The following is a 23800-nucleotide window of genomic DNA, read 5'->3' on the forward strand; positions in this document are numbered from 1 at the left end:
TTGATTATTTGTGAATATTATTTTTTTTATTTACTTCAGCTAGCTTTCAAAATAAAAATAACCTGGGATTGCAGTTCAAAGATAATCTGGTGTTTACTGGTAATCTGATAGCGCTACTAGTGTGCAGTAAGTAAAAACATTTACTTCAGAACACTGGCAATAACAATTTACTGAGAACTGCCTTCTTACAGGTTTCGAGCCTCCCTCTATCCCTGCCCAGAAACTCCTAATGAAAGAAAGGAAATGTTAGCTGGTGTCAACACACGAATTGATGATCTTCAAATGGTATGGTATTCATCAGTATTTTTGTACTTCATAATTGACTTGCGATTTTTCTGTAAAGTTTAGAGACATGTTTTTTAAGATATTAACGCAAACAGTATTTGTCTTTCCCTTTTAAGGTTAATTATTTTTATGAAATAGAAACAGAAGTAAATCATTCAGTCCCTCAAACCTACTCCGTCTCCGTCGTTCTATAAGAATGTGTCTGATCTTCTGTTTTTTTGAGTTTGACATTCCCATCTACCTCCTAATAATTTTTAATTCTCTTGCCTATTGTGAGTCTATCCACTTCTGTCTTTAAACTATTTAATGACCCTGCTTCCACAGCCTTCTGAGGAAGAGAGTTGCAAAATTGTTCAGCTCTCTGAGAGAAGTTTCTGCTTGAGAAGGTGACCCATAATTTTAAAGCTGTGCCTCCAAGTTCTCGACTGGTTGTCAAGTGGAAACAATCTTTTCACGTTCACCTTGTTCAGGACTTTAGACATTTAGTCGTTAGCCCTCACTAAACTCCATTTGAAGCAAATGCAGCCTGTCTAACTGATTCCTTATGAAACAATTTTCTATATCAATCTTGTAAACCTTCTCTGGACTGCCTCCAAAGCACTTACAACCTCCTTTTGAAATAAAGAGACCAAAGTTGCACTCCGTATTTGAGATGTGGTCTCAGCAACAATGTTATTAATTGTATTGTACTTATTTTCAATCGGTCCAACATGGTTGGACATTAATGGATTTCCCTTTACGTTGTAATCCTGTTTCTTCTAATATAACCTGGTTACAAACTATTTTAATTTAAATATTAGCATTATTTTACTGTTGTAGTGACTTACATTTTTGTTATTATACACATGGAATATTTGAAGAAGGTGCAGTGCTGACGTTAAAATCTAACTCTTTATGCCACTCCAATTCTCAGTCCATTAGTGAGACATTTGTGTGCTTTAATAGTCACTCCTCGAATTCACTCACCAATTATATGTATGGGAATTTTCAGCCAATATATTTCACAGATTACATTCAGCTCCCTAATTTAGTAGACACTGGGCTGTTTGCCCGTTGAAAGTTTGTTTGGGTACAATAGCTGCATATCTGCGCACATCATCATCATGCTACCTTAGAACTAAGCATTCAAACATTAAATGTAAGTGTAACATCTAAGGTTCCTGTCATCAGTTATGCAAGTTAACAATACCTTTTATTCTATCGGGCGGGGCAGTGTCAATCTTTTAATCATATTAGAAGAGCTTTGAGAGCATCAAGACGATTTCTGTGACTTTGGAGTATAAAAATTGTTAGTTTATGATCAGAAATAAAACAGGAAATGCTGTAGAAACTCAGCAGATGTAGCAGTGTCCCTGGAGAGAGAAACCGAGTTAACATTCCAAATACCAAGACATTTCTTTGGAACTGAAAAAGATTCATTGGACTTGAAATGTTAAGTGTTTGTCCCCCCATGGTTGTTGCCACACTTGCTGAGTTTCTCCAGGACTTCCTGGTTTTTTTTTTAGCAATCTCCTGCATCTGTGGAATTTTGCTTTTGTCTCAGGTTATGGCCAGTATGTATAAAGGTGTTTTTGTTTTATCCAGGAGAAAGTTTGCCTAGTTAATACTCTTTGCTGTTTTCAAAAGTCAGCTTAGACTGGATTGTTGGAGATGTGTGAAATAGAAATGCTCAGTTTTGTTCAATTTTTTTTTCCCTCTTCCAATACTTTTGGTTTCTTTGCTCGTTTACCCTCTTCCTGTGTGCTACTGATTTGGGCTGAGCTCTGCAACGTATTGGAGCAAACTCATGTCCATTATTGAGGTGTAATGCAGAAATCCAGTAGATGATGATATTTTCCATAAACTTATTTGTCCTCTCCAGGTCTTAAATCAGACTGAGGATCATCGTCAGAGGGTTCTGCAGGCAGCTGCAAAGACCATTCGTGTATGGTTTATTAAAGTACGAAAAATGAAGGCCATCTATCATACCCTTAACCTCTGTAATATTGATGTAACTCAAAAATGTCTAATTGCGGAAGTCTGGTGTCCAGTTACTGACTTGGATTCAATTCAGTTTGCCCTCCGCAGGGGTACGGTAAGTGCACTCAGAAATTCAGCAATTTTTTTTCCTTTCACAGGATGTAGTAGTTGCTGGCTAGGACAGCATTTTATATCTATACCTAATTGCTCTTGAGAATGTGATGGTAAGCTACCTCCTTGAATCACTACCATCCATGTGATGTAGGTACACAAACAGTGCCCCTAGGGACAGAGTTCCAGGAGTTTGACCTAGTGGCAGTAAAGGAACAGTGGTTAGAGTTCCAAATTAAGATGATATGTGAAGGACAATGTGCAGTTGATGATCCATATTTAGTTTGCATCTCCTTGACTCATGAACCTCAGGCAGCACTCCAAGTAAGTGACAAATCCAAGTGATGTAAGTTCCATGAAAAATCTCAGATTCTAAAAGGAATGAGAAGATGAAGGAACATCGGGTGTTTTTAAACCTGATTTTATTCACAAGCTTGAATCTGTTTGGTGTTACATTTTCATTCATGGAACTTAATAAACAGGAAGGGCCCATTTCCTATCCTGAAAATGGTAGGAAACTTTAGGTTTTCTATTGTAAATATGTAGAGTTAGATCTTTACATTTCAATACTTAAACATTGTAGTTATTTGAGACACTTGGAGAGCTCCCCTAACTTTTCTACTCACATTTCGCTTCATTTAGTGTAAAGGTATTTAGACAGTCTCTTCAAAATGATCTATACTGAAGAAGTTTCTATTTTTAGGAACGCAGTGGATCAACAGTTCCATCCATCTTGAACAGGATGCAAACCAGCCAGACTCCTCCAACTTATAACAAGACCAACAAATTTACTTACGGCTTTCAAAACATTGTGGATGCATATGGAATTGGTACCTACAGGGAAATTAATCCTGGTAAGAAGTCACATTGTACAGCCATAATGTTGCATATCAAATCATCTGTTTTTCTGTAAACTTGACTTTCTGATTATTTTAAAGCTAGACTGGTTCATGTTCTAATTGTGTTTTTGTTTTCTACAGCTCCATATACAATTATTACCTTCCCTTTTCTCTTCGCTGTTATGTTTGGGGATTTTGGCCATGGAGTCTTAATGACTGCTTTCGCCATGTGGATGGTGTTAAGAGAGAGCCGCATATTGTCTCAGAAAAGTGAAAATGAGGTATTTTTTAAATAGTGCACAATTTGCTTGGTGATTTTTGTGGATTAAAACATGATAACAATTTCTCATGTTAGATGTTACCCCCGCCGAGTACCCTGACCTACGTTTCAACTATTGGCCTAGACAATAAACAGAAACTTTTAAGCATTCATGTCTTATAGCAACTGAATAATTACTAGCATTTTTTTTGCATCTTTTTTTAAAAAGGCATTGAGAAGTTGGGATTGCTCAAAAACAAGAAACTCAATTTTTTAAAAATGTGCTTTTGTTTTACATCATACTTGACAGGCAGCTGTATGAACCATTGTTCATGTAGAAATAAATTTATTGCAGTGATGCAGGGAAGTTTGTTTCATTATATTCACGATCCATAACTAAGTTCTGAAATTCTTCCTCTAACTTTTTGCTTTATATAATATATGCCTTTAACACCCAACTTCTTTGACAAACTGCTCACTTATTCTAATATTTACTTGTATAATCAGTGTCCTCTTTTTGGGATAATGTTCCTGTGAACCATCTTGGTCTATTGAATACACAATAGACACTATATAAATGGAAGTTGCTATGCTATAATACTGCTTTGATTCTGTGATCTTTAAATGGGGATTCTGCCTGCTATCTTCAATCCTCATACCTTGTACTGCTTTCATGTTGCTTCATACGTAATCTTTTTGGACCATCTGTGGTTTCTAAATTAACAACAGATACTTATAATTTCTCTGGATTTAATTTCACAGAACCACAGAGGTAGTATGGTGCAGAAGAAAGCCATTTGGTCCATTGGCTCATTAAATGTGCATCATTACCAGTGACAATTTCCTTTTTCCCCATATCCTTACATATTATTTCAATCCAAGTTATAATCAAGTGCCCTCTTAAATGACTCAGTTGAATCTGCCTCCATCTGACTTCTAGGCAGTATATTCCACACCCTAACTATTTGTTGAATGTAACAGGTGTTTCCTCATTTCACCTTTTCTTCTTTTGCAGATCATTTGAAACGCATGTCCTGTTGTTCTTGCTCCTTTTATGAGTGCAAACAGTTTCTCCTTAACTACCCTTTCTAGTCCACTTTTGATTTTTAAAAATCTCAATCAGATTTCCTCTTCGCTGCCTTCTTTCCAAGGAGACAAAAAAAAACTGCAAATGCTGGAATTCAAAATAGATTTCAGGTATAACCCACCCCCAGCCCTGAATAAGGGTTACACCTGAAACATCGACTTCTCCACCTCCTAATGCTGCCTGGCTTGCTGTGTTCGTCCAGCCTCCTGACTGTCTATTTTCTTTCCAAGGACAGCAATCTCAGATTCTTTGATCTATCCTTGCTTATTCCGAGAACCATTCCTGTTGACCACTCTTGCACACTCTCTTTGCGTTCACACCCTTTCTATAATGTAGTGCTCAGAACTGTACACAATACTCCAGCTGAGGCCTAATAAGTGTCTCAGTTATAGTGTTAAAATTTGCCACTTAAAGGTCATAATACTGCAGGAATGAAGTGAGCAAAAGTGACAGTAATCCATAGCTGTGATATCAATGATAAGAGGAAAGCCTGAGTCTGGATTAGACTTAGAAAGGAATGTAGATTTCTAATCTCGGTGAGTACTTTGAGGTATGTTGAGCTACCTAGGGAGCCAGAAAAACCCCAATTATGTAATGAATGGGTAAGTTTTTAGTTTTAGCATCTTCAGTCTTGAAATAGCTTTGTTTAATCCACTGAGCACAATTGCTAATAAGTTAAAGTAATTTACTGCCTTGTATTGTTGCAACAATGTAGAAACTTTTAGAATTTTTGAAAATTAAACTTTGTTCTGATAGATTTTCAGCACTGTCTTCAGTGGTCGCTACATTATTTTACTCATGGGGATTTTCTCTGTGTATACTGGCCTAATATACAATGACTGCTTCGCAAAGACTCTCAACATGTTTGGATCATCTTGGAGTGTTAGACCGATGTTTCAGCCAACAGGAAACTGGACGTAAGTTTTGTAGAACTAAGATAACGTTGCTGTGTTGATTTTTAAATTATTTTAATATGAATTTTTTGTGAAGCATGTTTATGCTAGGAAACATAACAATACATTTCTAAAATCTGGTGCCAAAATCGAGTGAGGCTATGGGTTTCAGATGCAATATATCCAAACTTAAAGAAAAGACTAACCTAGGTGGGGGATTTGTATATTGAGGAGGATGTAAAGAGTGTTCAAGGTGATTTGGACAGGCACAGTGAATTGGCATGAATGTGGCACATAGAATATAATGTGAATAAGTGTAAAATTATACAGGATAAATACAAAATAAGATAATTACTGATGTAGAACCAGCAGAGAGAGTTTCAATAAGGGGCAAGCCACTTAGAAGTAAAATGGGGAGGAGTCACTTGGTGGAGTTAATTTTTGGAATGCTCTACCATAGAGAACTGTGAAAGTGCAGTGATTGAGTATATTCAAGGTAGAGTTGTCCTGAAGAAGGGTCACTGGATCTGAAATGTTAACTCTACTTCCTCTCTACAAATGCTGCCAGACATACTGAGTTCCTCCAATTTCTGTTTTTGTTTCAGATTTCCAGTATCCTCAGTTCTCTTTTTTTTGTTATTGCATGTGCCCATTTTGGGAGTTTCTATCTCTCTGGCTTCAGAATTTTCGTTAATGCTGGTTTAGTTTTAATAATATTCTCATGAACGCTTCACAGGGAGAAAACCCTTCAAGGTAATCAACATCTTCAGCTGGACCCTGCTCAGCCTAATGTCTTTAATGGGCCATATCCATTTGGAATAGATCCTGTAAGTTAATTCTGTGTTTGCTTTTGAATTTTCACTTTTCCATTATATAAAAAAACCAAAAAAAACACAAATTATCCTGCCTCTATTTTTAACTGTTTATACATGTAGAAACATAGGGCTAGAATGCATAAAATACCAAGTTAGGCGTCTGATTGAATTAGTCTTTAATTGTTTTTGTGATATTATCTTTGACTTCGAATGTATATTTTGCTTGTGGGCAGATGGAAAATGGATTATAATCCCATTGGTTCATTTTGACTCAATCATCCTTTGTGCTTAAATGGAGGTATTGGCTTGTTACAGAATTCAATTTGTGCACATCACTGTTTATTGCCTGAAGATCCTGAAATATCCCAGTAAACCATGCCTTGTTTTTTAAAGCTAAAAAATTACTTCATGATGTTTACTTCCAAACTTTAAACCTACAATTTTCAGAAGTTATTGAATTGTTTGATTGAGAAGTGATATTTTAAGGGATGAGTAGAGAAACCTACTTGCTAATTATTTCTGTTAATATTCCTGTATGTTATGATCTCAATCAAAATTCTCTTTTCCCTCAGATATGGAATATTGCTACAAATAAACTAACGTTTCTTAACTCGTTTAAAATGAAGATGTCTGTGATATTGGGTGTTGTCCATATGGTCTTTGGCGTTTCTCTCAGCCTCCTGAATCACATGTGAGTACATTTTAAGCCAAGTTTGAGTTTTTAAAAGTATGGAAAAGTAGCTGTTGTCTGTTGCTACATGAATGTTGACCTTCTTTGAGGTATATTTCTTGTATCTGAAACCTGGTCTCTGTGTAAACTGCAGCATGTACAATCTAAAGGTTACAGGAAACCATGGGCCAGTGAGCTGTTGTAAGCTGTTACTGACAGTTTTTTCAGTAGTTACAATGTTTATGCTTATGGAGAAGATTTTGGCGGTTGGGGGCTTTTCACAAAGTATCAGTTAGGGTTTTAAAAAAAAAAGCGCAAGTTTTTGAAACAAAATTTTCACTTGTGCTGTAATGTGTATGCTAAAAGTATCTTAGGGGATCCAAGATGGCGGCGACCCAGTAAGACTGAGTCTATAGTGCTCCTCCCAAGACTTGGGCACAGTGGGTCACCTACCCCCTACCAAGCTTACCAAATCATTTATAAATCATTTATAATAGTTGAGTAACTGAATTAGTGGTTTAATATTACATTTAAGCTACATTTAAGCAACTTTATCCTAAGTTAAAATGACTAAAGGGAAGGGAGCCCGCAGCTCTCAGCAAGCAGGAACCCCTCCCCCACACTCTCCAGCTGCAGCAGAGGCGTCCACAGCCGCCCCGGGGGACTTACCTACAGTAGCAAGCCTTGCAGAAATGCTTTCCAAGCTTGACTCGAAGATCGATGCCTTTATCGTCGAATCCAGGAACCGTTGGGAGTCGTTGTCGGCCGCGCTGAAGAAGCACGACCGTGAAATTGAAGAAATTCAACGCCGAGTCGGAGGGGCGGAACTAAAGGCCGCGACCTCGGAGACAACTGCTCAATCGGCCGTGGATCAGGTCCGGACTCTCGAGCAGCGAGTCCGGACCTTGGAAAATCATATTGACGACCTCGATAATCGAGGTCGTCGAAAAAATATTCGTTTGCTGGGCCTTCCCGAGCTGGAAGAGGAAGGCCAGCTTACAGCATTCCTGGAGCAGTGGCTGCCACAACTTTTAAATCTGCAAGCTGGATCAGGCCAGGTAAGGGTGGAATGGGCCTACCGGGTAGCAATACGCGGGCCTGGCTCGAACCAGCGCCCACGCCCGGTCCTGTTCCGGCTGCAGAGCTACAGGGAGAGGCAGATACTCCTAGAAGCCTCTAGAAATCTCGGAAAAGACCCCCAAGCTATGATCTACAAAGGATCCAAGATCATGCTATTTCAGGACTTTTCCCCGGCTCTGGTTCGAAAGAGGAAAGCATTCGACGAGGCGAAGAAGCGTTTAAGGGACTTAAATGTACAGTACTCCTTACGCTACCCAGCGATGTTACGCTTTAACCATGAAGGATCTGTATATAACTTTGGATCACCAGAAAAGGCTAAGGAATTCTTGGACTCTCTTAGATAAACTGTAGGACATAATGGATGTTGGTCTGCCTTCCCCCCCCCCCGTTTTGGTTTATATCCCCTCCCTTTTTTTTTCTTACCTTATTGCTTAATATTATTATGGGGGGTGGGGAGAGGGATTTGATTTTCTCCCCCCCCCCTTGGAGTTGTTTTCTGTTATTATTTTATGTATATATGAGGGGTGTATGTATATGTGTGTGTATGTATGTATGTATATATATATATATATGTATGTGTATGTATATATATGTATATATAAGTTGGGGGATTTGGTTAATGTTGGTGGGGGGAGGTGGTTACCTTATTCGATTTTACCTCTGTCTTTAGGAGCGGGGTTGTTTTTCCCTTCGTTATTTTGTATTATCATATTTAATTATTATTTGTTGAACTGGTAATTTTATAGTTATATGTTTATATATGGTATTAACATTACCAAATATACCCAGGTGTTGGTAGGGGTGGGGGTGGGGTGCTCACTGTTAACTCTAGCTTTGTATTATATTTGAATTTTCCTCACTTTATTGAGGAGTGCCTGGGTCAAGGGTGGGGCATTGGTTGGGAGAGGATATGAGGGATTTTTGGAGAGGAAGTGATGCCCCCTGGGAACAAGGGGGAAAGTCTCCACTTAGATACGTTTTATATTTTTTTTATTTAGAAATAGTTTTTTACTGTATTGTTGTGGGTGTATTAAAGAGGGTTTATTTTTGTAAATTTTACATGTTCCATGCTCGGGATGTTCTGGATAGGGTTCCCCCTCCCGAGGGGTCTCGGATTGGCCCAGAGGATTATGGTTGATCAATCGGTTAAGTGGTGCACCTGGAATGTCAAAGGGAGTAATTCGCCACTTAAAAGGAAGAAAATATTATCAAATCTTAAGAAGGAAAGAGTTGATATAGCTCTCCTACAGGAGACGCATCTGTCAGATAAAGAACACTTGAAATTACGACAGGGCGGATTTGATCAGGCCTTTTTTTCTTCTTTTAGCTCAAAAAGTAGGGGAGTTGTTATTCTTGTTCGGAAGAATTTCCCTTTCAAAATCCTAAAGCAGATAAAAGACGAATCTGGACGATATATCTTGATTAAAGCTCTCATAAATGGAGAGGAATATGGGATTTTAAATTTGTACTGCCCCCCGGCACACCCCTTTAAATTTATAACAGAAGCCTTCTCAAATTTGATGGCTTTTGATGCCCGTCATATAATTATAGGGGGAGACTTTAATTGTATTATGGATCCGGAAATAGACAGGATTCCCAAGAGTACTGCAGGAGTATCTCCCAGATCTAGACAATTGATGGATCTGAACAAAGAATTAGGATTAGTAGATGTATGGAGATGTCTTCATCCACAGGGTAGAGATTTTTCTTTCTACTCTAATCCACATAAATGTCATACCAGAATTGATATGTTTTTTGCCCCCTCAATTTTTTTTAAATTCCATATCATCCTGTAAAATAGGTAATATAGCAATTTCTGACCACGCTGCTGTATATATGGAAACTAAGGCGAGGAACAGTGGGACATCCCCTCGGCATTGGCGTATGGACCCCTTCTTAATGAAAGATAGTAAATTTGTAAAGTACTTCTCTCAAGAATTTAAAACTTTTTTAGAAATTAATTCAGGTACAGCTAGCAACCCGTCAATGATGTGGGAGACCATCAAAGCTTACACGCGAGGCTTGATCATCTCCTACTCAGCGACCCAGAAGAAATTAAAAGGAGAACAACAGCGTTTGCTTGAAGCCCGCTTAAAAGCGGCTGAAACAGCATACACTGATAGACCCTCTATTATTAAATTGCAAAGGATTACAGCTCTTAGGACAGCTCTAAATACTACACTTACTCAAACGGCTAAGAGGGAAATATTATTTGCAAAGCAAAGATTATATGAATATGGCGACAAACCGGGTAGATACTTAGCATTTCTTGCAAAGAAAAAAAAGGCCCCTCAGACGATTATGTCTATTAAGGAAAGTACGGGTATTTTGACTCATGATCATAAAAAGATTAATGCGACCTTTAGAAAATTCTATTCTGATTTATATAAATCACAGGATTGTGAAGATAGGGCGAAGAGGATGCAGTCATTTTTTAAAAATTTGACTTTTCCAGACCTAACTCCGGAACAAGTATCGGTCCTAAATGCTCCTCTTACACCCCAAGAAATAGTTGATGCAATTAGGCACCTTCAAAATGGTAAGACGCCGGGCCCAGATGGCTTTCAAGCTGAATTCTATAAAGAATTTACAGAAATACTGGTTGGTCCACTTATGGACATGTATAACTATGCATATAGTCAGGGCTGTCTCCCGCCTTCGCTGAAAGAGGCAAATATCTCTCTTATCCTCAAAAAAGGAAAGGACCCAGAAGATTGTACATCATACAGACCAATATCCTTGCTAAATGTAGATTTTAAAATCCTCTCTAAAACGTTAGCACTGAGATTAGAAAGGATACTGCCACATATTATAAAGGAGGATCAGACGGGGTTTATTAAGGGCCGTAGATCATCCAATAATGTTAGAAGGGCTCTGAATATGATTCAAGCTTGTCATCAGGGAAAGATACCAGGAGTAGTGGTTTCATTAGACGCGGAAAAGGCATTTGATAGGGTCGAATGGTCATATTTGTTTTACACATTGGAGAGGTTTGGTGTTGGACAGGTGTTTACCAAATGGATCTCAACATTGTATAGTGATCCCAAAGCAGTTGTGGTTACCAATGGATTAGGCTCGGATAGCTTCAGTGTGGGTAGGGGCTGCCGTCAGGGATGTCCCCTCTCGCCATTGTTATTCACGCTAATAATTGAACCACTAGCAGAAGCTATACGAGCTGATCCTAACATAGTGGCCCCAAGGATTGGTACAGGTAAACATAAAATTACCCTTTATGCAGATGATGTTCTTCTATTCCTCAGTAACCCTTTGATGTCCATACCTCGCTTAATCCAAGTTATTAATACATTTAGTGCATTCTCAGGCTATAAAATTAATTTTTCAAAATCGGAAGCTATGCCAATGGGTGGCCTTGCTGTGATACCCCGCTTAGCGGACGGTTCCCTTTTTCCCTTTCGCTGGTCCCTGGAGGGTTTCTTATATTTAGGCATTTTTATTACTCCAGTATTTGGTCAGTTGTATAAGGCTAATTTTGTGTATTTATTGGAAAGGATAAGGCAGGACCTCCAGCGATGGGGAGACCTGCCAATTTCCTGGCTGGGTAGAATAGCATTAATCAAAATGAATATCCTGCCCCGTCTCCTATATCCTATGAGAATGCTTCCGGTGATGCTGCCGAGGACAGCTTTATGTAAATTATACGGCTGGCTGAGTTCCTTTATCTGGAACCATAGGCGACCCCTCATTAAGCTGAAGAAGCTACAGCTTCCACAGGCAAGGGGTGGATTGGACTTCCCAGATTTTAGGAAATATCAATTAAGTTCCCTATTAAGTTATATAGCTGATTGGGTCTTGTCTGATCCACAATCAATCTGGTTGGACATCGAGGCTTCTCAAGTAAAATACCCACTTATTAACCTTTTATTCTCAGACAAGAGGAAAATCATTACAGATCACTGTAAAAACCCTATAATACTGAATACAATCAAGGCTTGGAATATAATGCGGCAAAATGAGGGTAATTCACATAAAACATCCCCCTATGCACCGATAGTGGGAGCATGGGGATTCCAACCGGGGTTAACAGATGCCACTTTTAAACTCTGGAGAGCCAGGGGTATCTCATGTCTTGGGGATTTATTTAAAGATGGGGTCCTGATGTCTTTCGGACAGCTGCGTCAGAAATTCGGATTACCCAATGGAGACCTCTTTCGATACTTCCAAATTCGAGATTTTATACAGAAGAAGACTACGTTATTAGATAGTCTTTATAAATCCGATAGAGAATGTAGTGTCCTACGACCAGTGGGGGTATCTTCCGTCAGTAATATTTATCATTTGCTACATGATGAAGTATCGGGAGATATGGATAATCTGCTTAAAACATGGGATCAGGATCTGGGACTAGAAATCTCCACAGAAACGTGGAATGATATCTGGGAAAATGCTAGAAGAATTACTATTTGTAACAGAACCCAGGCTATCCAGCTGAAGATACTTCATAGGGCCCATATAGCACCGGTTCGATTGGCAAAATTTAAGGCAGGAGCATCTCCAATGTGTCCTAAATGCAAAATAGAGGTGGGCACTCTTGTACATTGCTTATGGACCTGTCATAAGATCCGTGGATATTGGACTAAAGTAGCAAGTACCCTGACAGAAATTTTAGGAACGGAAATAAAAGTGGACCCCGTATCTCTCCTCTTGGGCTTTTCGAACTTTCCCTCCCTGGACACGTACGGGAAGAGACTATTTTCTATTCTTTCTTTCTGTGCAAGGAAAAATATTTTGATGAACTGGGTGGCGGAGGGCCCCCCTGGACTTTCAAATTGGCACAGACTAATTATGGAATGTATTCCCCTTGACTTCCTTACAAATATGGTGCACCGAAAGACCGAATTATTTTATAAAATATGGCAGCCCTTTTTGAATTACATAAATACAGATATTTCGGCTATCCTAACAAGGGCTTTTATTTAATTGAGACTACGAACCTGGCTGGTCCGCGGCCCCTCGGGGGAGGAATCCCGCACGAATACGGGTTTTATCATATCTGATGTTAACACATCCCGAGCATGTAAGAGACTTAAATATACACCCTGGTTAGTTGTAGGTTAGATTAGTAGATAGTTGAGTTTTGTCTGTTTGTTTTTTTTTGTTGTTGTTTTGTTTTGTTTTGTTTTTTTTTGTTTTTTTTGTTGTCAAATTTTGGCTATTGTATATTTGAGCTAATTGTATATCAATGTTTATATCTGAGAGTTTTGTTTATTTTTGTAAACTTGTAAAAATGTTAAATTTCTAATAAAAATATCTATTTAAAAAAAAAAAGTATCTTAGATCAGAAACATAAGCTAATTTTGTGAAGTTCAAATTCAGATTTGACTAACCAAGGCTATGACCTGGTATTATTATTGTAGTACCATAGGTGCTTTCTCTTGTCACATATATACTAAGTTTATTAAAGGCTAAGATGGATAGATTTTAATCAGTAAGCAAATTGACACTTGTAGAGAAAAGGCAAGAAAGTGGCAAAGCAGACTTGATAAGTTTCTGCTCCTGCATCTTATGGTCTTATAAGTTACTATCTCCTAGACCACCATAATCTATTAACTTGCTAGGGCTATTAATTAAATTAATTTTTAGGCACATTGGATGAGACAAACAGTTTATGGGGAACTTGTGTATTCTTGCATTTGAAATTAATGTACTGCTAAATTGTTAAGTTCAGATTCTGACATGAGTTTTTTTTCTCTCCTTTTTTTATTTGTAGATATTTTAAAAAGCCGCTGAACATCTATTTTAGCTTTATCCCCGAAATAATTTTTATGTTGTGTTTGTTTGGCTACCTTGTCATCCTCATCTTCTATAAGTGGACTGCTTATGATGCTAGCACTTCAAAAGATGCTCCCAGTCTTCTCATCCACTTCATCAATATGTTCCTATTCAGTTACAATGATAAAACCATGAAATATCTGTATAAAGGACAGGTACGTAACTGTCTTGGAGATTTAGATTATAGACAAGATTTAAGAATGTGTTCTAAATGAGTTTAGTTACTTGGCTGCTCCCTGCTATTAATTTAAAACTCATTTTAAAAAATCGGTATATGAGACTTTAAAGCAGCCTGGGGCTTGTCTTTTGTTGTGTACAACAGTAGATTGATAAGTTGTCCTGAATCATTGAAACAAAATCTCTTCTTCTCTTGATCAAGTATATGCTAGCAGCAACTATTAGCTTTTCACCAAAGTGTAGTAATACATCAGGTCTTCTGTTTTAACAGCGAGGTCTCCAGTCCTTCTTGGTGGTGGTAGCTCTGCTGTGTGTTCCATGCATGCTTGTGGTAAAACCACTCATACTGCGCCATCAACATTTGAGGAGAAAACATTTGGTAAGGTATTTAAGATATGTTTTGGAATTCAGATGTTCATTTCTATATTTATCTTCCACTACTGTGGAGGGCAAAAACTGCATGGTTCAGTGAAATACAAAACTACGAATTGCATTTAACTGAATTGCTGGAGTTGATGAAGAAAATGCTGTCGATGTGGTTTAAGTGGACTTCCAGAAAGCATTTGGTCGTGTTATATGCAACAAGTTTGAGCAGGATTAGGTCATGGTGTAGAAGGAGCATAGAGTGGTCTGGTGGTACAATGGTTAGCACTGCTGCCTCACAGTGCCAAGGACCTGGGTTGGTTTCCAACCTAATTTGCACATTCTCCTTGTATCTATGTGGGTTTCCTCTCAGTCCAAAAATCTGCAGATTAGGTGGATTTGCAACGCTATATTGCCCATTGTGTCCAAGGATGTGCAGGCTAGGTAGATTAGCCATGGGAAGTGCAGAGTTATAGGGTAGGATGGTGGATCTGAGTGGGATCCGAGGGTCAGCGTGGACTCAATGGGCCAAATGGCCTGCTTCCATACTGTAGGGATTTTATGATAACATTGATATGAAGTTGGCTGAGTTTGTAATGGAGTTTGCTGGGGATTGGAGTGAGCATCCTTGCATTTCCTTTACTCGACCTTGCTTTATAGGGTGCAATTCAAAACGTACAGGTGATATGAACCTTGGATGTATTATGAATTGTGAGGAGGGTAGTTCAAAACTTCAAAAAGATGCAGGTAATTGCTGGATTGTGTAGACAAATGGCAGATGGAGTTCAACACAGCAGTATGAAGTGATTTGATTTGATAGGGAAAGAGAAAACAAAATAAAGTATAGATAGTGCATGTTGCTACCACTGTGCATGAGTACTGGAGTGAGAGAATTTGTTAACATGCTGCCAGTCAAGTGGGCTGTTTTGGCCTGGGTGATGTCGACCTTCTTAATTGGTGTTGGAGCTGTACTTATCCAAGCAGGTAGAGAGTGTTCCATCATACTTCTGACTTGTGCTTTGTGAATGATGGACTTCAATGAGTCAGGAGGTGAGTTATTCATTACAGAACTGCAGTCTCTGATCTGCTTTTGTAGCCATAGGAAAACAGAAAGTTTAAAGAAGTGATAGGTAAAGATAACAAAGCAAATTAGTTATTAGAATTGACTATATCAAACAAAGCAAAAAAAATTATGTCAGTCTGCAGTTTAGTACATTGTAGAAAGGTTAGTTGATGATTAGAAATTTTATTGTGGTCTTTTGCCACATCTCTCCAAATTTGTGTTCCTGTTTCACAGGGGACACACAACTTTGGAGGAATAAGAGTTGGGAATGGACCAACTGAAGAGGATGCTGAGATAATCCAACATGATCAGCTTGATACCCATTCAGAAGATGGAGAGGAAGTAAGTAATGACATGATGCACTAACTAGAGCTTGTTTGTTTGTAGATTTGGGTTTCCTCTTGAAGGAGTTGATCTTTCGCCTTGTGTTGTTGCTGTAGCTTGTAATTCATTTAAATAAAATTTAAAAGGCATTAATTGTGAATTGTCAGCACAAATTGATGAATAGCAGGCACGTGAAGACGTGTGTTTTTATATATAGTTTGTTTGTGACTTGTAAAAAATTTTTGTGAGGTGATCTTTTTTTAAATCTGTTCTCTATTTTGCCTGATAAATTCGTTTTTTTGGTTTCATGGACATTTTTGTGGGGCAGGTAATGCCAGTCCTTAATCATTTTACTGTGCCAAATGTTTCTTCCTCCAAAAAGCTTGGATAAGCTTCATAAACCTGAGCATCATTGCCTGACATTAATATGATATTGCACCTGTTTACAGAATATTTTTGAATCCTAACAACTTTAAATTTAGATCCAGATTATTTAACTTGCTAAAATATGTTGTGGGCATCATGATTCTTTAATAACAATGTTTATTTATATGGAACCTGTGTATTTATAATTCAGTGCAGTTTTGTTTTATTATTTTGTTTGTTTAAATACTTCGATTCAAATTGAGATTTGCAATTACACTGAATGCTGTAAAGCCTTCCTTTAGGCTTTCTAACCCAAATGGAATGCTGACTTTTATTGTTCTTTTGGGTTTTTTTATTCTGCTTCTGTTGAAGGTTTAATGTCATTTCTAGGAATTAGTGTATCTGTAAATTTTGTGAAATCTTTATTTTAATTCCAGGGAATAAAACTCCTTTTAATTTCTGCTTCCACCTTTTGGTTTAAAACAAAACCCAAGAACCTTTGACCCTAATGTTACAGAAATTGCATAAATTGTCTTTTAATCACTGGATGATGTTTGAACAATTCCGTTTTGGTTATTTTCAATAAAAATGATGTGCCTTTTACTTGTATTATGCATGAATTGTATTAACTATTAATTATATGTTCATGTTCTCATTGCATTTAACTGCACTAAACATGTAATTTTTTTGCAAGCCCACTGTGGAAGAATTGGTAAGGCTGCACTTGATACCTGCTTTGAGTATTTATCTAGACTTATTTCATTGTCCATTATTAACATAGCTCAGTAAATTTTTAATTGTACAAAATACTTTGAAATTTAATGACATATTTGAATGTCAGTCAAGGAAATTCTGAACTTTAAGCAATAAAGTTTTATGCTGTAAAGTGATTTATGCATTTCACAACATTGCTCCTTATTAGATGCAAGGTGAGCTAAGGTTGTCAATTTTCATTCCCCTTCTCTCCACCTCCCCCCCCCCCCCCCCCCCAATGTCACTTTAGGAATATCACAGCTCTCTGGGCTTTGTCATGTTTATGCTTTTATTTTCCCTAACACAAGGCTGCATGGCTGTTGTGTGAAGTTGGTCATTGTGTTTTTGTGCACTGCAGGATCATGTTTGAACCCAAATGCTGGCAAACAGGATCACATTTATTTAGGATTTCTGGTCAGCATGGACGAGTTGGACCGAAAGGTCTGTTTCTGTGCTGTGTATCTCTATGACCCTACAACCTAAATTTTCTGTTGGTATAATCTTGATGGAAGTTAAGTTTGGGCCGTCTCAGTACATTATCAAATGTGCATGGGTCCAAGGTACACAATCCTGCATAAATTGTCATTTCGATACAGCTGATCCAAAGAGTGCTGTTGAGGAAAAAATGCGCAGTTGCAATGTTTTTCTGAGGTTGGATTGAAGCACATTGGAAGTTTCATAAGTAATTTCTGTGACCTCAATGCAAATTATCAAAAAACATCTATAATTTCATCACTGTTTCCAACACTTAACAACATGCATAAGTTCAGTACCATTTTTTTAAAAAATCAAGGTTATGTTGTAGATATAAGATTTTGGATATTTGAAACATTCAATGCTACAGTTTTGTGTAATATTTTGGAAAATCAGAACTAATACTGTTTTATACATAATAATAGAAATATTACTATTCCATACTGACACTTATCTTTTAATCTGTTGCTTGTAGTTTAACTTTGGTGACGTTGCCGTACACCAGGCGATCCATACCATTGAGTACTGCTTGGGATGTGTTTCTAACACTGCCTCCTACTTGCGGTTGTGGGCACTGAGTCTGGCTCATGCACGTAAGTACAACATAGGTGCACGTTCAGATGTGAGAACCATTTGTGCTTCAAGTAAACAGGATAGATTTCTGAGCGAGTGATGTTTATATATTACAGTTTTCTGGTGCATTGCCCCACCCTCGGGTATCAAACATAATTATGTTAATTCCAAGTTTTTAACAAATGCTTCAACCAGTTATTTGCCTCTTGTGATATACCTGACAAGACAGAACTCTTTCCTACTGCACTGGAATATTTAATTTATCTGCAGTCTAGTCCAGGAATGGCTTTGAGCCCACAACATTCTAACTGAAGTGAAAGTGTTAATTATGGTATCAAGGCTGACATTTTAAGAAACAGCTAGAGATCTTTTACCTCAAAATTAAGTAACTTTGAGGATCAAATGTATGAAGTGTCAAATGTGCTACCCAATGAACTTGGTTTTAGCTTGGTAGGAAGGAAATGATGAAAAAGCTGAGCTGTTTACACATGGTTGTGATTAAATATTGATATTGCTGTTACTGAATTTTGTTAATGAAATTAGCCAACGATCACCAAGTTGTATTTAAGATCCTTTTTTATTTATTTTTAAAGAGGATGAATTGGCAGATAATCGGTTTAAAAGGTGGTCAATAGTTGTCTTCAACAGAAAAGAAATTTCCATTTGCAGAGCAGTTCTTAGCAGTGATATCATCACCCTCTGCATTGTTACTAATGTGAAATGTTGACAGAATTGAGTTTTGTTGTAACTCAGTTGCCTGTTCAAACTGAGGTATTTTTCCAAGGAAGGAATAACTGCAAAACACACAGTGGACAATGTGACATCTGTTAGAACCCAGTGGGGATAATGTTTGGCTTCACGATTTTCTGCAGAAAGCTTTTTGTTCTGCCTGAATATTAGTGCCAGTGAATAGATTAAAGGGGATGGAAGTCAGCCATAATTTTAATCTGATGGCAGTTCATGCAAAGCAAGTATAAATATTGTCATGAGCTGAATCCATAGATAGTGAGTGTATGTTATCTGTTTTAGGTGTGAAAGGCAAATATAAAGAGAGATCCATGACTCTGTGCAAAAGTAGATGAGCTGACTTCTTAACTTTAGAAAAACAAAGAATAATCACTCCCACTAAATATTCTGTTTTAACTGGTGAAGTGGAACTTTTCTTCATGTCTGGTAAATTATTTAAGTTGCATTTTAAATTCAAATTGGAGATTTTAATTAGAAACAGAGAAAAATGACAAGATAGTTTTTTTTGTTTACATTGTTTTTAAAAATTAATAGTTTTGTAGCTATTGTCTGTAGCAAGCCTAATGAATGTCACTGAAGGCAAAGCTGCTAAATTGATGAATGTTAAACTGTTTGTTCCCTGTTTCAGAGCTCTCTGAAGTGTTGTGGACAATGGTTATGCACATTGGACTGTCAATAAACAACTTTGGTGGATCTTTTCTCCTTTTCTTCATATTTTCTGCTTTTGCTGTGCTGACAGTGGCAATTCTTCTCATCATGGAGGGTCTTTCTGCATTTCTGCATGCTCTTCGTTTGCACTGGTAAGAACCTACTTCCCAATGTTTGCTGCATCTGATGGAAGTTGTCATTTTCAGTCAAGCCTTTTTATAAAAACAAAAAAAATGTTTTTCACCTGTGAGCACAATTGATGAAATGTAATGCATGGTACGATCTCATAGTATGGACAACTTGTTGGTTCATCCCCCCCTTTTTTTGCAGAATTAATAGAAGTTGGGCAGGACAGCAGAAGTCATTACATTTGGTTTCCATTCATTGACTAGAGAAGGAAAAAAGAATAGCTAGGAATTACATTGCATTAAACAACAGCAGCTTTTATTCATATAGTGCACTTTATTTTAAAGCGAAAGGCTGTTTGTGGAAATGTAATTAACCCAAAATGGACAATATTAGAATTATTCTATGTGGAAAGTATGTTGAAGACTGAATCCTGCTTGGTTTTGTTGCCCCCCCCCCCCCCCCAAATATAAATAGCCAGATTTCTGCTGTTATTCTGGGATCACAGCTAAATGTACTGGCAAGTTGCTGGTATTTGTGGGTCTATGATCCTATTATCAAAAGATAAATCTAAAAATAAGTGGAGACATATATAAATGGCAAGTTTCAAATACAGGCTAACATTAGAAGATTGTGGATGTAGGCTTGCTCACTGAGCTGGAAGGTTCGTTTTCAGATGTTTTGTCATCATACTAGGTAACATTAGTGAGCCTCCAGATGAAGCACTGGTAGCATGGCCCATTTTCTATTTGTGTTTAGGTTTCCTTGGGTTGGTGACATTTCCTGTGTTGATGTTATTTCCTGTTCTTCTCAAGGGGTGGTAATTGGAATCCAAGTCAATGTCAGTGTCCAAACATTACGTTAGACAAACGAGCAGAAATCTAGCCACCAGGATACATGAACATCAACTAGCCACAAAAAGACATGACCCACTGTCACTACTTTCCATACATACAGATGAGGAAGGACACCACTTTGACTGGGATAACACATTCATTCTAGGACAAACCAAACAGACATGCACGAGAATTCCTAGAAGCATGACATTCCAAACTGAACTCCATCAACAAACACATTGACTTGGATCCCATTTACCACCCCTGAGAAAAACAACCAGAAATGATGTCACCACTGGAAATGCCGTCTCCCAGCCAAGGAAACCTAAACACATAAATAGAAAGAGGACCATACCACTAGTGCTTCATCCGGAGGCTCACTGATGATGTTAGAGTATGATGATGAAACATCTGAAAATACACCTTCCAGCTCAGTGAGCAAACCTACACCCAGAACCACCACCTGAGCTACAAATCTTCTGAAAACCCATTAGAACCTTGCCTTTGATTACAGTTGAAGTACCAAATCCAGGACTGGTCAGAGATTTTGATTTGTTTTTATAATATACTTGATTCTTCTAAAAATCTTGCAGAAAAGATTTTAGCAGAAAGAAAGCAGAGAGATGACTTAACAGAAGTCTTCAAAATTACAAAAGATTTCGGTAGAATAAATAAAAAGAGAATGTTTCTTCTTGTATGGAAAATTTAATCAAGTTTTACTTAAAAAGTCACACAAGTCAACTATAAATGTATGAATGCACTTTGACTCATTTCAAAAATCTAAAAAGAAAATCTCATACCACATATACAAACCCTATAATTTCTCTTTTTGAGTGGAGATAAATTTTGAGAGAGGGACTCACCACAATTATCATACATCAATACGCAGGTGCAAGGCAGTGAGCACTAATGACAAGAAGCATCATCATATGGAGGCCAGGGGACATTGAGAGAGATTTTCCTCTGAAGGATTTACATTTGTTAAGATGGCTAAGCCAGTCAATGGTGATGGAGCTCTGTTGATAGTATTACCAAAGACCAACTGTTTCAAGTTGGAAACAGTTACGATCTGGCACTTAGATGGTACGCACATTAACCCTTCTCGCGAGTCTAAATAGGAGGTTCTGTGGTTGGCTGCTAAGGAAACTGAATACTTATCAAAAAGTAGAAATTAACATCCTTAGCCAATGCACTCATTTTAGGTACAAGTAAAACTGAGCAATGTATTAGGTCCCTTTGTATAAAGAATGATTATAGGTGTACTAAATTGCTGTATTGGATGAACAAATTGCATCATTTTTTCCATTTGATTTTTGAGGTTAAATATAGCATATGAAGTCAGGCTGCTTGGTCAAACCTGCCAATACCAGTGTACAATACTGCACTTGGGCTTCTTCACAACTTCTCTCATTCAACGATATTTTCATATTTTCTCTTGCACATCCTAGTTGTGTGTTTTCCTTTAAGTGCATCTGCTGTAATCACTTAGATTTTCAATTCATCATTGTGACCTCTAAACAGTTGATAGGAATGCTGTACTTATACGAAGGTAACATGCTAAATGTTGTCCAACCTTGGCATGCTACAGATTTCTAGGAGGCATAGAAAATCCATGTTTTTAAATATTATAGGTTAAACCCTTCTCAACCCTCAATCAGCGTTGTTACAAAGGGATAGTGGTGACCTAGTGTATAAATTACAAAAGGGAAATCATGCAGGGTACAGTAACTGAATGGAAGGCAAATAAAATGTTAGCCTTTGGCCTTTATTGTAAGGGGAATGGAGTTTAAAAACAGGCATGAATTGCTATGACTTTACAGGTCCTTAATGAGATTGCATCTGGAGTACTGTGTAGACTGTTTAGACTCCTTAAGGAAGACGTATAAATTTTGAGACTCGGCTGATTCAAAGAATGAAAGGACCCTATTATGAGGATAGGCTCAGCAAATGGGTCTATACGCAGTATAGTTCATAAAATGCTAAGTGATCTTATAGAAACGTGCAGAATTCTGTAGATTGACAGGATAGGTGCTGAGAGTATGTTTCCCCCTCTGGGGAAATCTAGAACAATGGGGCAAAGTCTCCCATTTATGATGACGATGAGAAGGAATTTCTTCTGAGTTGTTTACTCACTGGAATTCTCTTTTCCAGAGAGCCATGGACACTTGGTCATCAAGTATATTCGGGGCTGAGTTAAATGAATTTTCAATTCTATTGACAAGTGAGTTGAGAATTATAAGACCAAAGGAGTGGAAATTAGGCCATTCAGCCCATTGAGTTTGCTCTGCCATTCAATCATGACTGATAGTATGAAAATGGTGCTGAAAAACCTTTCTTCCTGTAACCTTTGATCCTCTTGGCAATCAATAACCTATTTATCTCTGTCTTAAATATACTCATGGCCTGGCCTCCACAGCCCTTTGTGGCAATGAACTCCACAGATTCACCACTCTCTCTGGCTAAAGGTGTTTCTCCTAATCTCTGTTCTAAAGGGTCTTCCCTTTTACTCTAAGGCTACGCCCTTGGGTCATTATCTGTCCTGCCAATGGAAACATCTTCCCAATGTCCACTCTGTCCAGGCCATTCAGTATTCTGTAAGTTTCAATCAGATCCCCTCCTTCATCCTTCTAAATTCTATTGAGTATAGTCCCCGAGTTCTCAAATGTTCCTCATATGTTGAGGCTTTCATTCCTGGGATCATTCTTGTGGACCTGCTCCAGGACCAATGCATCCTTCCTGAAGTGTGGGGCCTAAATTGCTCAGTGCTCTAAATGTGGTCTATCCAGAGCCTTGTAGAGCCTCAGAAGTATATCCCTGCTTTTATATCCTAGTCCTTTTGCAATGAATGACAGCATTGTATTTGCTTTCCTAATTACTGACTCAACCTTCAGTTAACAATCCTGGACTAGGAGTCCCAAGTCGTTTTTTGCTCTAGATTTCTGAATTTTCTCCCCATTTAGAAAATAGTTCATGCCTCTATTCTTTCTACCTGACACTTTCCAGTGTTGTTTCATCTATCACTCCTTAGCCCACTCTCCTAACCTGTCTAAATCTTTCTGCAGCCTCCCTGCCTTCTCAGTACTACCTGCCCCTCCACCTATTTTTGTATCATCTGCAAACTTAGCCAGAATGACCTCCGTTCCTTCATCCAGATCATTGATCTATGAAGTGAAAAGTTGTGATGCCAACACTGAGCTTTGCAGAACACCACTCGTCACTGGCTTCCAGTGGGACCCTTTTATCCCCACTCTTTGCCTTCTACCAGACAGCCAATCTTCTATCCATGCTCGTACCTTGCCTCTAACACCATGGGGCCTTATCTTACTCAGTAGCCTCCTGTGCGGCACCTTATTAAAAAACCTTTTGGAAATCCAGATAATTAACACCCATTGGCTGTCCTTGGTCTAACCTTCTCATTACAGCGATAGGCATTAAAATGGTCATGTTGAATGGTGGAGCAGGCTTTTGAGTCGAATGACATCCTTTTACCATTAATAATTTTATCTTATTTTTGCTCCCAACCTCCTAGGTTTCTTCTCATATGAATCATGATGACATTCAG

At 38.0% G+C, this 23800-nt stretch overlaps 1 protein-coding gene across 5 annotated transcripts in view; it reads left to right on the top strand.

The window, feature by feature from the left end:
* Positions 1-23800, top strand: part of LOC122539857 (V-type proton ATPase 116 kDa subunit a 1) — a 66992-nt gene that overhangs the window by 24856 nt on the left and 18336 nt on the right. For 3 of the 5 annotated variants that reach the window (XM_043674980.2, XM_043674981.2, XM_087977829.1), the window contains exons 9-21: positions 192-285; positions 2147-2359; positions 3059-3209; positions 3336-3475; positions 5297-5457; positions 6170-6260; positions 6821-6939; positions 13727-13943; positions 14237-14344; positions 15626-15733; positions 16776-16793; positions 17784-17901; positions 19257-19428. In XM_043674980.2, coding sequence (XP_043530915.1) covers positions 192-285; positions 2147-2359; positions 3059-3209; positions 3336-3475; positions 5297-5457; positions 6170-6260; positions 6821-6939; positions 13727-13943; positions 14237-14344; positions 15626-15733; positions 16776-16793; positions 17784-17901; positions 19257-19428 — 1710 coding nt within the window. The remainder of the gene's footprint in view (positions 1-191; positions 286-2146; positions 2360-3058; positions 3210-3335; positions 3476-5296; positions 5458-6169; positions 6261-6820; positions 6940-13726; positions 13944-14236; positions 14345-15625; positions 15734-16775; positions 16794-17783; positions 17902-19256; positions 19429-23800) is intronic. The other 2 variants (XM_087977828.1, XM_087977830.1) reach the window with 1 other exon arrangement.

This window comes from Chiloscyllium plagiosum, unplaced genomic scaffold, assembly GCF_037043375.1.
Source record: "Chiloscyllium plagiosum isolate Xiang-an unplaced genomic scaffold, Cpla_swu_hap1 HiC_scaffold_32, whole genome shotgun sequence".
Lineage (NCBI taxonomy): Eukaryota > Metazoa > Chordata > Chondrichthyes > Orectolobiformes > Hemiscylliidae > Chiloscyllium > Chiloscyllium plagiosum.